At 45.2% G+C, this 15,000-nt stretch overlaps 1 protein-coding gene across 1 annotated transcript in view; it reads right to left on the bottom strand.

Moving 5' to 3' along the window:
* The window catches only part of adgra1b (adhesion G protein-coupled receptor A1b), a gene marked incomplete at its 3' end in the record, with an annotated part of 723,468 nt that overhangs the window by 570,414 nt on the left and 138,054 nt on the right, over nt 1–15,000 (bottom strand). The window contains 1 exon segment of the mRNA XM_084321924.1: nt 13,161–13,324. Within this exon segment, the coding sequence (XP_084178050.1) occupies nt 13,161–13,324 (164 nt within the window).

The raw sequence follows: 15,000 nt of genomic DNA, 5'->3' as shown, positions 1-15,000 counted from the left end.
TCTCTCTCTCTCTCTCTCTCTCTCTCTCTCTCCACAGGCTGATTTATACACCAAAAAGATGGTTTTTATTATCTGAGGGAAAATAGTTCAATATGGAATTTATGTGAATATTTTTTGGTAAGTTGGTTGCTTTTCTCAGAATGTTTAATGTTATTGGCGACTTCACATCTACAACTTACAATGTGTACTGTCAGCTGTGCGTAGGAGGGGCTATTCCATTCTGACCTACGGCAATTCTTTCCACCGTCTGGTGGGAAAACGTGCGATTGCCCAATTCACATGCCCTGTGCACCAGGGGCGTTTTTAGGGTTAGAAAACATTGGGGGCTTCAGCCCCCACTTTTTTTTTTTTTTTTTTTTAACACAGAAATACGCAATTTTAGAGTAATTAGAGATGAATACTGAATAACTAGAATCATTAGAGGTTCTCAAAGTGAGGTCCAGGTCCATGGGAGGGATCTGGGCAGTCCCATAGAAAATTCAAGTTAACAGGACCAAATCATCAGTTTCTTATTTATTTATTTAACCTTTATTTAGCCAGATAAAACATTGATCTGGTCCAAGAAGCCCCAACAGGAGTACAAATATACATATACACATACATATACTGTACATACATACACACATATACACCAATAACAAAATAAAAACAGTTAAGAATCATACACATAAGCAAATAAACAAACAAACAAACAAACATATGCACAGCCTATGTACAAAATAAATAAACAGTTCATCTCTAGTCTTTACAGTTTCTTCAATTGCATAAACACTCAATTCAAAAGTATTACACAATTATCAAAACCTTACACTCAAGGAGCAAAATATAGGCCCAGATTTGCACCCCTACAATGTCAGCCTCACACTTTTTGCAAAACAATACACACAGTGATTTGCAAAACACTAAACACACTTGCATTACATTAGACACAGAATGTCAAATTACCACACATATAAGCCAATTGGTTAAACACAGCCATCAGATGCACAAACACACCATTGCTTAATTGTAGATACACCAATCAGGTTTAAGCACTATAAAAATGCAGCAGGTGAGTTCACCTGTCTTCAACCAAAATGGAAGGAGAGTGAAGTACTGTACACAGAGAACGTGAAAATATACAATACATCCACCAAACACTACACAAGACAACCAATGATGCAGACTGATGAAAATATACATTTTCTCCCATTTTCCCAAATCAGTCAACATGGAGAATCACAACAAAAAAATATCTTGCCAGATCCAGCTAGGCAAAGAGATAATGTCTAGTATTTTCTGTTTACATTTTTCAATTTTTGTTTTGTTTTACTGTCATTTTAACCTGTAGGCCTACTGGCTACAGTATTTTATGTTTGTCTGATATTTGCTGAGCTTACAGTGTTATGCACATAGTAGCATGAAAACTGGGACATGTATTGTTGTGATTCTCCATGTTGAAATGTTGACTGATTTGGTTATATGGAGAGAACATTTATATTTTCATCAGTCTGCATCATTGATTTGGGTATATGGAGAGAAAATGTAAATTTTTTCATCAGTCTGCATCATTGATTTGGGTATATGTAGATAAATAAATTATATTTTCATCACAGCATTGGTCTTGTGTAGTGTTTGGTGAATTTATTGTATATTTGCACATTCTCTGCGTACTTCACTTACAGTACTCTAATCACTGAGAAGTAGAATTGCTAAATGTGTTTTAGGTTAAGCACAGCAGTGTGTGTTGTGAAGGGCCAGATTAAAAGCTGAGAATCTACATTTATTGTTTTATATACCTTGTATATTATTTATATATACACGTTATATCCCTTTAAGCCTGCGTTTGAATCCCAGTTATATTCACTTTCCTCATTGGATAACGTTCTCGGCGCCAGGCGGCGAGCCCCCAAAGTCAGGTTCAAAGGCGAGTCCAGGCATGTTGGAACATGCCTGGAGACGGCGCATTGATTCGAGACGAGAACTGAGGTTCGGCACTAGAAAGCCACTTAAGTATATATATCGCGGCAGGTGCGAACAGTAGCTGTTCATCAAGTTCAGTGTGATTCTAATGTAGTGAGAAGCAGTTCGTCTAACAGAGCGTTGAGAACCACGTGCGAAGTGAATAGTAAAAGTGTCAGATTTAATGCAATAACGTCAAGTTCGACTTAGCTTAATGTGAAGTAAAGAGTCGTTAATTATTGTGTATCGTGCCAACAGCAGTTTGTTCGTGTGCAGCATTACCCAGCAGTTCGTTCGTTTAGCTAGTGGAACCTTAGCCAGTGTGCGTGGACTAAATACATTGGTGCCAGTACACGAGGAGGGCCTAGTCGGAGAACCTACTGGACATGTGCACATTGGAACCGACGGCAGCGATTGCAGAACCAGTATTGGTTGGATTATAGTGATTGTGGAACGTACTACCCTTGGAGAAGAGCCTCGTTAATACCCACTGTCGTTTGGATTTAACCACCGTGAGGATCTACTTTGGGCTGGCTTCGTGGACCGCAGCTAGCTGGCTATCATCATTGCTATTGTGCAATTGTATTACAGTTATTGCTTTGTTGCTGAGCATTTGGATTACAAGGACTGGATTCTGTACTGTACGTGAACCCCCTTCTTCTTCAATTGAACAGACTGAGTATCCGAACATTCTTCTTCCCTCCAGAGCTTACATCTCTGGGAGGAAACCCCCTGTCTCCAGCGGTACCAGCGTTTCCCCCTATAATTGCCATCCTACGCCAGGCGGCGTTAGCCTAGTACCCCATCGTAGGAATTATTCTATTCCCACTGACTTTTGCTACTGACTGACTTATGCATATTCTTCGCCATACAAGCGCGACCTTAATTCTCATATCTGTACACCTTGCTGCATAATAATAAATACCCTCAATGATATTTCTTTGTCACCGTGCCGTGTTATTATGAGTGTCTGCCATAATTAGTTGTACTGTCTGGCAAGTAATACTAAGTACATAATTAGCAGTGGTTTAATCTATCACAATCTTTAATACAGTCAGGGTTTTGTAACCCCTCAGTTACAATTGGTCCTTCGAGCCGGAGGGTATCAGTAATCTTAATATCATATTAATATTGATATGGCCAGCGGCGGACACTCTCCAGACGGCTCTCCCAAACTAGAGCGCCCTAGGCGCAAACGTCAGCCCCCTCCACAACTGGAGGACTACGCTTTCGTTTTACCTCCTAGCTTATCTAAAAAGACGTTAATCACGGATAAAACTGATAGCTTAAGCATGCCCAATCCTATCGACTTGTCGGCCCCACCAGTAGAGACCCCAGTGGGTTCAAACGAAACTGACTTAGCTCACGGGGGGAACAAGCGGGACATGACGTGACTATACCCCAAGACAGCGCCACCGGGATAGACCCCGGAGCGCCCAAGGATAAAGAAAGCGCCACCGGGATAGACCCCGGCGCGCACCCAAGAGAAGAGTACCGCGTCTTAGAGATGGACCTCGGGGCGCGGGAGAAATCAAGAAGCAGCGCTCAAGAGATGGACCTCGGAGCGCGCCAAGAGAACAGGTCCCCACCAAGTCCTGTCAGCGCCCGATCACCTCCATCAGTGTCATCCCCCAGCGAGGCTGACCAGCGACTAGCACAAGCCTTGATCGCCACACTAACTGCATCAACCGAAAGAGACCGTCTCCAAGCACAGACACTTAGTGAGCGCGAACACTCTGCAGTGGAACGAGAGCGCCTCCAAGCGCAACAACAGAGTGCGCGCGAACAGTCTGCAGTGGAGCGCGAACGTCTCCAAGCGCAACAACAGAGTGAGCACGAACGCATCAGACTGGAAGAAAGGCGCCTCCAGGTTGAAGAGAACATTCAGCGAGACTGCACCAACGCGCAACGCGACGCCGCCAATGCACAGCGCGAAGCGGAGCGAGACTGTCTGCAGGCGCAGATGATAGAACAATTGATCCAGAGGGCGACCCCCCCCTCCTCCACACGGAGCTCCCGGAGATCATCGCGACACGGGTCGAGGGCACCTTCCCCTACCCGACAAATCTACACGGGACCCAGCCAACGGGAAGAACCTGCCTACGTCGCCGAGAAACTAACTAGAAGACTCCAGGACCTAGCGGAGGACGAGGGAGGACAGCAAGCCCACCAGCACGAACCTACTTTGGACCAGGAGGCCCAGTACAGCCCCGACCTCAGCCCCGAGTCACTGCGTTACAAACCCCCGACCCAACCCATGGGTGAGTTTAATACACAGTCAGCACCGAGGAGCAGCACCTGGGGGCCCGGCCTCTGGTACCCACCCAGCACTAACCCACGACCACCCGTACGGGGAGACTCGCCCAGGAGGCCTCTCCCCCTACGCGCATCGGTGTCCCAGCCATGCATGGCATCTTACCTTGGAACACCCACGTTCCCAGACCTTACGCGTGAGGACAGAGCACAGTATACGGAACTACGCATGTGTTTAGAGACTATAATGTCCGATGTACACGACGAGTCTTATAAATATGCCATCCTCCTCAAGCATCTTAAAGTGCCCAGAGCGCATAACATAGCGCTGGCATATTCGAACTAAAGAACCCCCTACTCAGATGCTCTGGTGGCCCTCGACGCACGCTATGGACGCATATGGGATTACGTGATCCAAGAAATACGAGATATCGACCGCCTCCCCCCAGCCAAAGACAATAGAGCACTAGATGACCTCTCTATCAAGGTACAATCCCTTGTGGGGATGCTGGGGTCACAAAAGGAGAAGGGGAGATATGAACTATATGCAAATTCCAACGTGGAGCGGATACTGGAGAAGCTCCCTCCAGCCAGTCAAGAGCGTTTTCGGCAGCAGAAAGACCACCGTGACCCCCATGGCCCAGAACCATCCCTCCTAGACCTGGCTGATTTCCTCGCCAGGGAGGTCAGCAGTCTACGATTAGACACATTCGTGTGGAGTGGCTCTAACCCTAAAGATGGACCGAGGAGGTTCAATGACAACCGCCGGTCAGTGACCGTTATGCACCAGACCGAGTCAGTGCCGCCGCACAAGAACCACAACACCCCCCCCCCCCCCCCCCGCGAAGGGAAAGTGGAAGATTGCCTGCCAGTATTGTGAACATGAACATTGGCTGTCTCAATGTGACACCTTTAAGAAGCTGACTGCTGACGAAGTGAGTCAGTGGATCAAAGCGAACCGCCGCTGCTTCACATGGCAGCTGAGTGCCGCCTGAAGAAAAGATGCAGCAAGTGCGACGGCGCCCACCTGGATGTCCTACACGACAGCAGCAAGAGGAGACCCGTACCACAAAGCAGCTCGAGAGTAAATGTCATGTATATAGACCCTGCGAAGAGCGGGAGCTCCCGAGTGCTTTTGAAGGTGGTCCGAGTGCTCCTAAGCTACGAGGACAAGGTCTTGGACACTTACGCCGTCCTCGACGATGGGTCTGAAAAGACTCTCCTCCTCGCTTCCGCCGCAGCCCAGTTGGGCCTGCGGGGTACCGAAGAAACAATGACAATCCGTACTATTCGGCGAGACCTAAAGAACATAAAGGGCGAAAACGTCTCATTCACAATAGCAGCGGTCGAGCAGCCCGAGAAGCGGTACAGCATCACTAATGCCTCCCTGACTTCCCTGATGACGACCATGACCCACTGACTTTGTAGATTGCCCTACTCCTCACAGCAAGTATTGAGCCGTTGACCGGACTATTAATCTGTCTCCCTTAACTAATTAGGTGTGGACTAATTAGGAGGCGGCTGTTGTGAAGGGCCAGATTAAAAGCTGAGAATCTACATTTATTGTTTTATATACCTTGTATATTATTTATATATACACGTTATATCCCTTTAAGCCTGCGTTTGAATCCCAGTAATATTCACTTTCCTCATTGGATAACGTTCTCGGCGCCAGGCGGCGAGCCCCCAAAGTCAGGTTGGAACATGCCTGGAGACGGCGCATTGATTCGAGACGAGAACTGAGGTTCGGCACTAGAAAGCCACTTAAGTATATATATCGCGGCAGGTGCGAACAGTAGCTGTTCATCAAGTTCAGTGTGATTCTAATGTAGTGAGAAGCAGTTCGTCTAACAGAGCGTTGAGAACCACGTGCGAAGTGAATAGTAAAAGTGTCAGATTTAATGCAATAACGTCAAGTTCGACTTAGCTTAATGTGAAGTAAAGAGTCGTTAATTATTGTGTATCGTGCCAACAGCAGTTCGTTCGTGTGCAGCATTACCCAGCAGTTCGTTCGTTTAGCTAGTGGAACCTTAGCCAGTGTGCGTGGACTAAATACATTGGTGCCAGTACACGAGGAGGGCCTAGTCGGAGAACCTACTGGACATGTGCACATTGGAACCGACGGCGGCGATTGCAGAACCAGTATTGGTTGGATTATAGTGATTGTGGAACGTACTACCCTTGGAGAAGAGCCTCGTTAATACCCACTGTCGTTTGGATTTAACCACCGTGAGGATCTACTTTTCCCCCTATAATTGCCATCCTACGCCAGGCGGCGTTAGCCTAGTACCCCATCGTAGGAATTATTCTATTCCCACTGACTTTTGCTACTGACTGACTTATGCATATTCTTCGCCATACAAGCGCGACCTTAATTCTCATATCTGTACACCTTGCTGCATAATAATAAATACCCTCAATGATATTTCTTTGTCACCGTGCCGTGTTATTATGAGTGTCTGCCATAATTAGTTGTACTGTCTGGCAAGCAGGGGAGGAAACTAACTTTTTGGCTTACCAGCCAACTGGCGAGTATCTGATTTTTTTTACCAGCCAAACAGATTTTTTACCAGACAAAAAAAATCGCTAATTGTGATAATTACTTCTTTGTATGTCAAGCCGCGTCAATGTTGTGTATGCATCTGGGTAGGCACACTGTGCCTTTAAGACAGCACGGTGGTCTTACGACAGTGCTGTGAAGTACCGTCAAGTGTTGTGGTAACGTCAGTTGGGTTGGTGTGCTGTTGTGCACTGTGCACTGGTTGAGCTAGCCCCTTTCGTGACTGCGATGTGCAAGCCAGGGGCTTTTGAGCATGAAATAAAATGTCTAACCTTACGTCGTAGTCCGGTGCTTTTTTGGAAACATTATAGTCATAACAGATACACCTAGCTGGCTGCTTTGAGCACACAGGGCTAACGTTAGCTAGCAAGCAGCTATAGCTAAAACGCTAACTAGAAGCTAACCACTGTATACAGTTCCAGTAGACTAACATTACACCTCTGTGATTTAAATGTGTCCTTAGTAACTTATACTCGAGGGTTGTACTATGGTTGGATGCAGTTCCCCGTTGGTCAGTCTGTCTGTTTTCCATCTTCTGCTGTGTTTAACGTTATCCGTTTGCGAGTGCTCCTGATGGCTAGCCTAGTACCGCAGGACTTTTATTATTATATGTCCACGGGTTGGCCAGTACTGCGCAAACGTTTATTAAACATATGTCCGCGAGTGGTCTTGTGCAGTGCTCTCGTGACACTGTCAACTAAAGCGAACACTCAGGAGACGCGCACCGTTTGCCAGTGCAGTGATTGCAGAATGTTTTATTTTTTTGTATACTCGCCAGCAGGGGAGGAAACTAACTTTTTGGCTTACCAGCCAACTGGCGGGTATCTGATTTTTTTTACCAGCCAAACGTAAAAAATACTAGCATTTGGCCAGTAAAGTGGCCTAATTTCCTCCCCTGCTGGCAAGTAATACTAAGTACATAATTAGCAGTGGTTTAATCTATCACAATCTTTAATACAGTCAGGGTTTTGTAACCCCTCAGATACAGTGTGTGTAACTGGTTCAAACAGAATTAAGTCATATGAAACGTGTGTTTCATATGGTAACAAAATGTAGTTTTTATAAATTAGTGTATGGTTTTGTTTAATTTAGCAAAGGATCTGATGTGTTCTGATAATTGTGTGTGTGGTTGTGCTAATTGTGTGTTTTGAAACACCGGGCCCCGTTTTCAAAATCATGCTTAGGCAATCGAAAAAAAACTGTATTGTGTGTTTCATTATATACATATGTTTCAGTCTTCTCATAAAAAAAATATTCGATTTTTGGGTCTTTTCCTGCCTTTGGTCCGCTTTGCATTCACATCTCAAATGAACCGCAGCAGGGTTCACTTGCAAGAGTGAATGAGCTTTCACACCACCCCAAACCAACCGGACTATCCGAGGAAATGAACCAGGGTTCGATTAAAGCTTATTATAGGACACTGGACATGGGTATGGATGGCTCCAGGTGCTGCTGCGTTAAAGTGCACATCTTCAATATCTGTACTATTTAAAAGCACAGTGCAGGACACACTCAAAGGTTATCGCACCTCAGAGATGGCAGTGGACATGTATGACAGGACAAAGGCCATATGTAATGGCCTTTGGATTGAGGAACATACTACCAGCCAAAGGAGGAAGCAGAAAAGGATGGACGAGTATGTAGTTGAGTCATCTTGTGGCACAAGCTCAGACCTCAGCTCAGAGACTGTTCTATCCAGTCGTCGACAGAATGCTGCAAGAGCTTGAGAGCAGGTTCTCATGACATTTACATTTACATTTAGTCATTTAGCTGACGCTTTTATCCAAAGCGACTTACAAGTTCTGTGCGACAAGACAGCAAGAAAGGTATAACTCTATCAGCTGAGTAACAATGTTCATCAAAGTGTTGCGTGTTACAGTGTAGGTTAGTTTATTAGGACAAGTGCATGACATTAAGGTTAGTCGGGGTTAGATTTTTTTATTTATTTTTTTATCATTTCAGATAATGGTTGAAGAAGTGAGTCTTTAGTCGACGGCGAAAGATTGGACGGGATTCGGCTGTCCTAACTGGGATGGGTAGTTCATTCCACCATTGTGGGGCAAGGACTGAGAATAGGCGGCTTCTCTTTGATGACCCTCCGGGAGCTTGGATAGGAGTAGATCTGAGGCGGCCAGAAGATGCAGAGCGTAGGGGTCTTGAGGGTGTGTAGTTAGAGACCATTGACCGGAGGTAGGCGGGAGCGGTTCCCTTTGCCGCACGGTATGCTAGGTCGAGGGCCTTGAAGCGGATACGTGCAGCAATGGGGAGCCAGTGCAGGTCCCTAAGAAGTGGGGTGACATGGGCCGACTTCGGTAGGTTTGAGATCAGGCGGGCCGCTGCGTTTTGAATGAGTTGAAGAGGCTTGGTGGCAGTGGCCGGGAGGCCAGCTAGCAGTGCGTTCCAGTAGTCGAGGCGGGAGATGACTGTTGATTGGACGAGGAGTTGGGTGGCTTCTTTTGTCAGGAAGGGGCGTATCCTTCTGACGTTGCTCAGGAGGAATCTGCAGGTTCTGGTTGTCGCTGCGATGTGAGCAGAGAAGTTCAGCTGGTCGTCGAGGACAACACCAAGGTTCTTGGCGGTCGGCGACGCGGTCACAGCTGCATTCTCGACTGTGATGGAGAGGTCGGTCAGGGGGGAGGATTTGGCCGGCAGGTGGAGCAATTCTGTTTTGCTTAGGTTCAGTTTGAGGTGGTTGGTCGTCATCCAGGCGGAGATGTCGGACAGACAGGCCGAGATCCGCTCAGAGACGTGGATATCTGAGGGAGGGAAGGAGAGGAAGAGTTGAGTATCATCGGCATAACAATGATATGAGAAGCCATGAGACGTGATAATGTTACCCAGTGATTTAGTGTAGAGGGAGAAGAGAAGGGGTCCTAGGACCGAGCCCTGGGGGACACCCGTCCGGAGTTGGATAACAACTTATGAGAGGCATACAGGCATGTTATCCAGCCTCAGACCAGTTTCTCTCAGTGGAATTGCTGCAACCCCTCGCCACACATTACAATATCCAACTATTGCCAGAGGAGATCACAGTTGCAAAGTGTTTCCTGGTCAGGACAGGCAGAGATGCAGTCCCTACTATCCAAAGTGTATTTTCCCTCCTGGATGAATAATAATAATAATAATAATAATAATAATAATAATAATAATAATAATAATAATAATAATAATAATAATAATAATAATAATAATAATAATAATAATAATAATTCATTTGATGTATAAGGCGCCTTTCAGGACACTAAAAAGTCCACAAATCGGTAAATGAAAAAATTATAGGATCAAATGAAAACTACTTACTAAAAATGGATGTTTAAAAGTACTAAAAACCAACAAAAAATACCAAACACTAACAAACATTCAGAACAGACAATGGGAATGCTGACAAAAAAAGAAGAAAAAAAAGTTAAAAAAAATTAAAAAAATTTAAACAATTTTATTTTTTATTTTTTTTAGATCCGGGGCTAGGAGAAAAACATCCGGGGCTAAAGCCCCGGAAGCCCAGGGCTAACGACGCCACTGCTGTGCACTACTAGCATATTCACACGAACATTGATCATTTTCTTATCTCACATCTGTACTCTCCCCTCCCAATCCTTTCACACATACAGTAAGCACTGTAAGAAATGTGTTCTCTAAGGCAGGGGGCTTTCACACTTTCCCTCCCTAGATCCTAATATCAAACGATTTGAGCCAAGAAACCTCCGCTTGAGAAGGCTCAGAGATGATTTAATGGAGGATTGCCAAACTGTGCACCACAGGTGGCAGCGCTAACAGCAGGGAGTGAAAGCTATCATCAAAATAGACCTTGTTAATTAATTCTCTAATGACGACCACTTGAAGATGTGGGAGAGAGCCACTTGTCTCATCACTTGGCAGGCAGCAATTAGTGAGGCGAGATGGCGAACGTAATGAGATGTTGGCCACACCTGGACCGCCTCATCAAAGAGGAGGTGTCATCAAAGAGGTGTCATCAAAGGGGATGTTTCCCAGGTGTGCTCTATTCATTGGTTTGTTCGCCTTCGATAAGGGTTTTGAGTCTCAGTTTGTTTACGAACTGGTTGAGTCAAGACCCCGTCAGTTGATGTTCCATTCAGTATAGGGATGTGCATAGCGGTTATTTTGAGGGCCAGCTATCCGGCGTCATTAACTGGTTGAAATCCAGTTAGCCGTGTGTTGTATTTTTTAACGTAAGGTGGTTCCAAATGGTCTGCCGTGCGCACAATGTGCCCATTTCAGGGTTCCAGTTTACAAAAATTGGACTTCAGGTCAAATATTATCTGTGTTTAATGAGATTATTGCAATAATGGTATACCTGATGCTTAATGATTTATTGTCAATCAAAAAAAGTGTAGTTGCCATTTGTAATAATTAATGTTACATTACCATTCTGTCTGCATTGCAGCAGCTCTCTCCACTCATGGAATGATTTATTGAGGAAAAGTGTTTTGGTACAGCCAGGATATCTGGAGTGATTGGGTCTTTGAAGGAGAGACTCCTTCATACACCCATGTTTATTTAACCAAATAAAAATAAGAGGGAATTATTTTCACAGGACATTATGACATTATCATGTGAACAGGAGGCCAAAATGCAGAGAAAATACAAAGTTTTCAAAGATACAAGGAGTCGATCCATTCCTCCCGTCTCCTCTCTTCCGGTGCTTGAGAACGGAACAAGAGCTTCTAATTTTGCCTCAGCTGTTTCCTGGCACTGGCAGCAAGCAGGATATGGTCTAGACCTCGCTCATTCACTTATTAATATGAATGTAAGTAAGTGAATATAATTCACTTTATTTAAAATGTTTACACATTAATCCTATACAATTAATACAAAAATGCTAATTAACCATGTAACCGTTGATTTAAAACAACCGGATATGCTTGCCCTTGAAACTCTGCCTCTTCTTGATACTCCACTATGATTGATGGCCCATATGGAGAAGAGGATTTTGAGTGTTACCATTTTTCAGTAAGCTTTTCTTTTTTTGTTCCTGGCCATGTTGGCGTATGCACCGGCCTTACGGGAGGAGGAGTTCTATCTGCGGCTAGCAGAGATCGGTAGCTGGGGTGTGGTGGACTGGAGGGAGGATCCTGGCTGGGGGGCGGCCCAAAGGGAGACCCGCAGAGGCAGGATTCCCCACCTCGACAGGTCATGCTTGTGATGATGGGGGGGGGGGGGGTGGACAAAGAAGCGGGGGAGGGAGTATGCTTTGACCAAGGTGAGAGGTGATGGGGGTATGTGGGAGAGAGACACTTGTCTCGTCAATTGGCAGTCTGCTAATAGGCGAGGCAACTGGCTGGCAATGTCGAAAGTCGCATTGGCCACAACTAGGTCACCTCATCAAAGACGAGGCGTCCCAGGTTTGCCCTATTGGTCCATTCCCCTTCAATAAGTGTTCCTTTTGAGTTTCAGTTTGTTCATGAACTGGTCAAGACCCTGTGAATGTATGTCTGACTCCCTGGCAGTCAGGCTGGAGAGACTCCACAGTTAATTCCCTGTTGGGGACACAGCTTGTCAGGCTTGGGGGGTGTCTTAACCCTTTCACTACCACACTACAGAAGGTTAACCCTTTAATATCACACTACAGACGGTTAACCATGTGGCGTGTGGCAGTGAAAGGGTTAACCTTCCGTATTGTCGCAGTGAAAGGGTTAAACCATTTGGTAGTGCAGCAGTGAAATGGTTAAAGTTACCCCAGGGGGTAATCACTGGTAACGCAGAGCGATGCTATAGGGAGGGGAAAACACAGGAACACTGAATCAATAAAAAGAAAAGCTACTGAAAACACAAGGGTAAAAAAAAAACACTGCCTAGCAGTTGAAAAGAAACGGGAAACCAAAAGCACTTCAGGGAGAAAACTCTAGAAACGGTTCTCGAGAACACTCCTCTACTACTACTGAGGGAAAACGTGAAATGAACAAGCACCTGAACACAGGAAGCCATGCCTACTTAAAGGCACTGCACACCTGTCACCAATCTGGTGCCAAGCCCACACACCTGCTATGCCTCGTGACAATTAACCAACAGAGAGAGAGGGTGATTGACAGCTCACAAGAGAAAACCCCAAATAAATTCATAGCTCACAGGAATAACTAAAACCAAACCCACATAGACAGCAGCCCATCACACAGAACGTCTGAGCGATCCTACAACACACACACCACATGTACACACATCAGAGCTATCCTACAACACACATCATATTTACACACATCAGAGCATACTACAACACACACACACCACATTTACACACACCAGAACTATCCTACAACACATACACCACATTTACATACATCAGAGCTATCCTACAACACACACACCACATTTACATACATGAGAGCAACATGGCGTGTGTTGTTTAGAGTTCACACACGTCCCGCGTCTCAGCGCGTTGAATCCTTACCGCATCGGAGCTGCTGTTCGCGAAGGTGGCGGAACTCCAGGCCGTGGAGGTGTGTGGGGAACACGCACTGGGTGTCATTGCCGATGCGTACAGAGTTGGCCCTGGCCCACAGTAGCAGCCACTCCAGCTGGCAGTCACAGAACAGGCTGTCTGTACTGAAGTGTCTGATGAGAATACAAGACTTACACTTACAGAAAGCGTGTGTGTGTGTGTGTGTGTATGTATGTATATGCAGTGGCGTCACCAAACCCTCTTTACAGGGGCTCAAGCCCCTCTTTAAATTATTTTAGCCGCACTAAAAATATTTTTCCCAAAAACAAAACACCCCCGACAGCCGACCTTTGTGGGCTCTAGCGTGCTCATTTCTTAAGCTAACGTTATTGGCATCATATGAAACTAGACAACCTAAGGAATCTATAGGTACCAAGGGAAAATAGTGCAGGGCCATTTTCAAAGGGGCCCTGTGACCTCTCACCTCAAAATATCGGAATGAGATACCCAAGAGTGTCCTCTTTAGAGACATGTCCAATGTATGCAATGTATGCGTTTTAGGGACAAAACCAGGCAGTTATTTTGCTTGTAATATAAATGTGTTATTTTCACCTATTTAAAAAAATTATTGTTGTGTATTTGCCTATTTCTGTGGTCCCTAAACAGTCTTGGAATTGCATACATTGGGCATGACTCGGAAGTTGAGACTCTTGGGAATCCAATTTCGGTTACATAACAGCCTCTCCCCCCACCGACCGCCCACCGCCCCTCTCCCTCATTCACGAGAGCTCAGAGTAGGACTGATGCGCTGTTAGTGTCAAATCAACTGAGCCAGTGTTTCTTGATTGCCCATGCTGTGGCTTTTGTCCCTTGAACAAAAGGTTTGCACATTTTCCGTGGATAGAACAATACAAAGCTACTGTGATGCAGTCATGAATAAATATGTTAGTAGCCTAAGCAGCTGTTTGCTCCACCCCTCCCCGACTGATCTCCTGTCTCTCCGTCTCTCCTGTCCTCCCGTTCACACACAAATGCAATTACTGGTAACTCACAGGCGTTGCGGAGCTACTGAGAGAAGAATGCGAATCGCATGGCTTTTTTTTTCTTTCCCTTTTCTCCAGACACACACCATTCCAAAAGTTATAAAAAATATCTCCACTGCTCCAAATCAAGAAATAATGAATGACTCTCTCTTGATGGCAGACATGATGGTCGTGCCAGTTTAATGATCACACACGGAGAAACTACTCAACGGAGATCGGGGCAGTATCTGTTCCTCATTCCTAATTTATGCAAAATAGCCCACAGATTTCATATTTAGGCGTTCTATTATTCGTATGTATGAGGAATTCGTTAGATAAGTTAATAAACTTCAGAAACAAAATCTTGAACATGGGCCAATTTGAATTAGTAGAAGAGCAATTTTTAAAGAGCCGTTTCCGATGCACATAATAATGGGAGATGAACATTTAGAGGCTGCTTTAAACAAAAACAAAAATAAATCCCAGCAGGGCGTGTCCCCCAGCCCCCCTACATGGAGCTGAGCCCCCTTAAAGTTCAAACTCTGGTGACGTCACTGTGTATATGTATGTGTATGTGTGTGTGCATTAGGGCTGTCCCCGACTAAGGATTTGGATAGTCGACTATGATTGGCCAAAATTTGCCGTTAGTCGACTATTAGTCGACAAAAAAAAGAAAAAAAAAAAGTATAATGTTTTAATTATTATAATTTTTTTTATATATATATCATTCCATTTGGGCTGTGGGGGGTGCTTAATGTCTGAAGGAGTCGACTGAAGGCTTCTTGTCCTCTGCAAAAGCATGCAATTGGTCCACTGATGGATACATC

This window comes from Notolepis coatsorum, assembly GCF_963971535.1.
Source record: "Notolepis coatsorum genome assembly, chromosome: 9".
Lineage (NCBI taxonomy): Eukaryota > Metazoa > Chordata > Actinopteri > Aulopiformes > Paralepididae > Notolepis > Notolepis coatsorum.
Note: the sequence above shows the minus strand (reverse complement) of the source record. Positions and strands in the feature narration are given on the sequence as shown.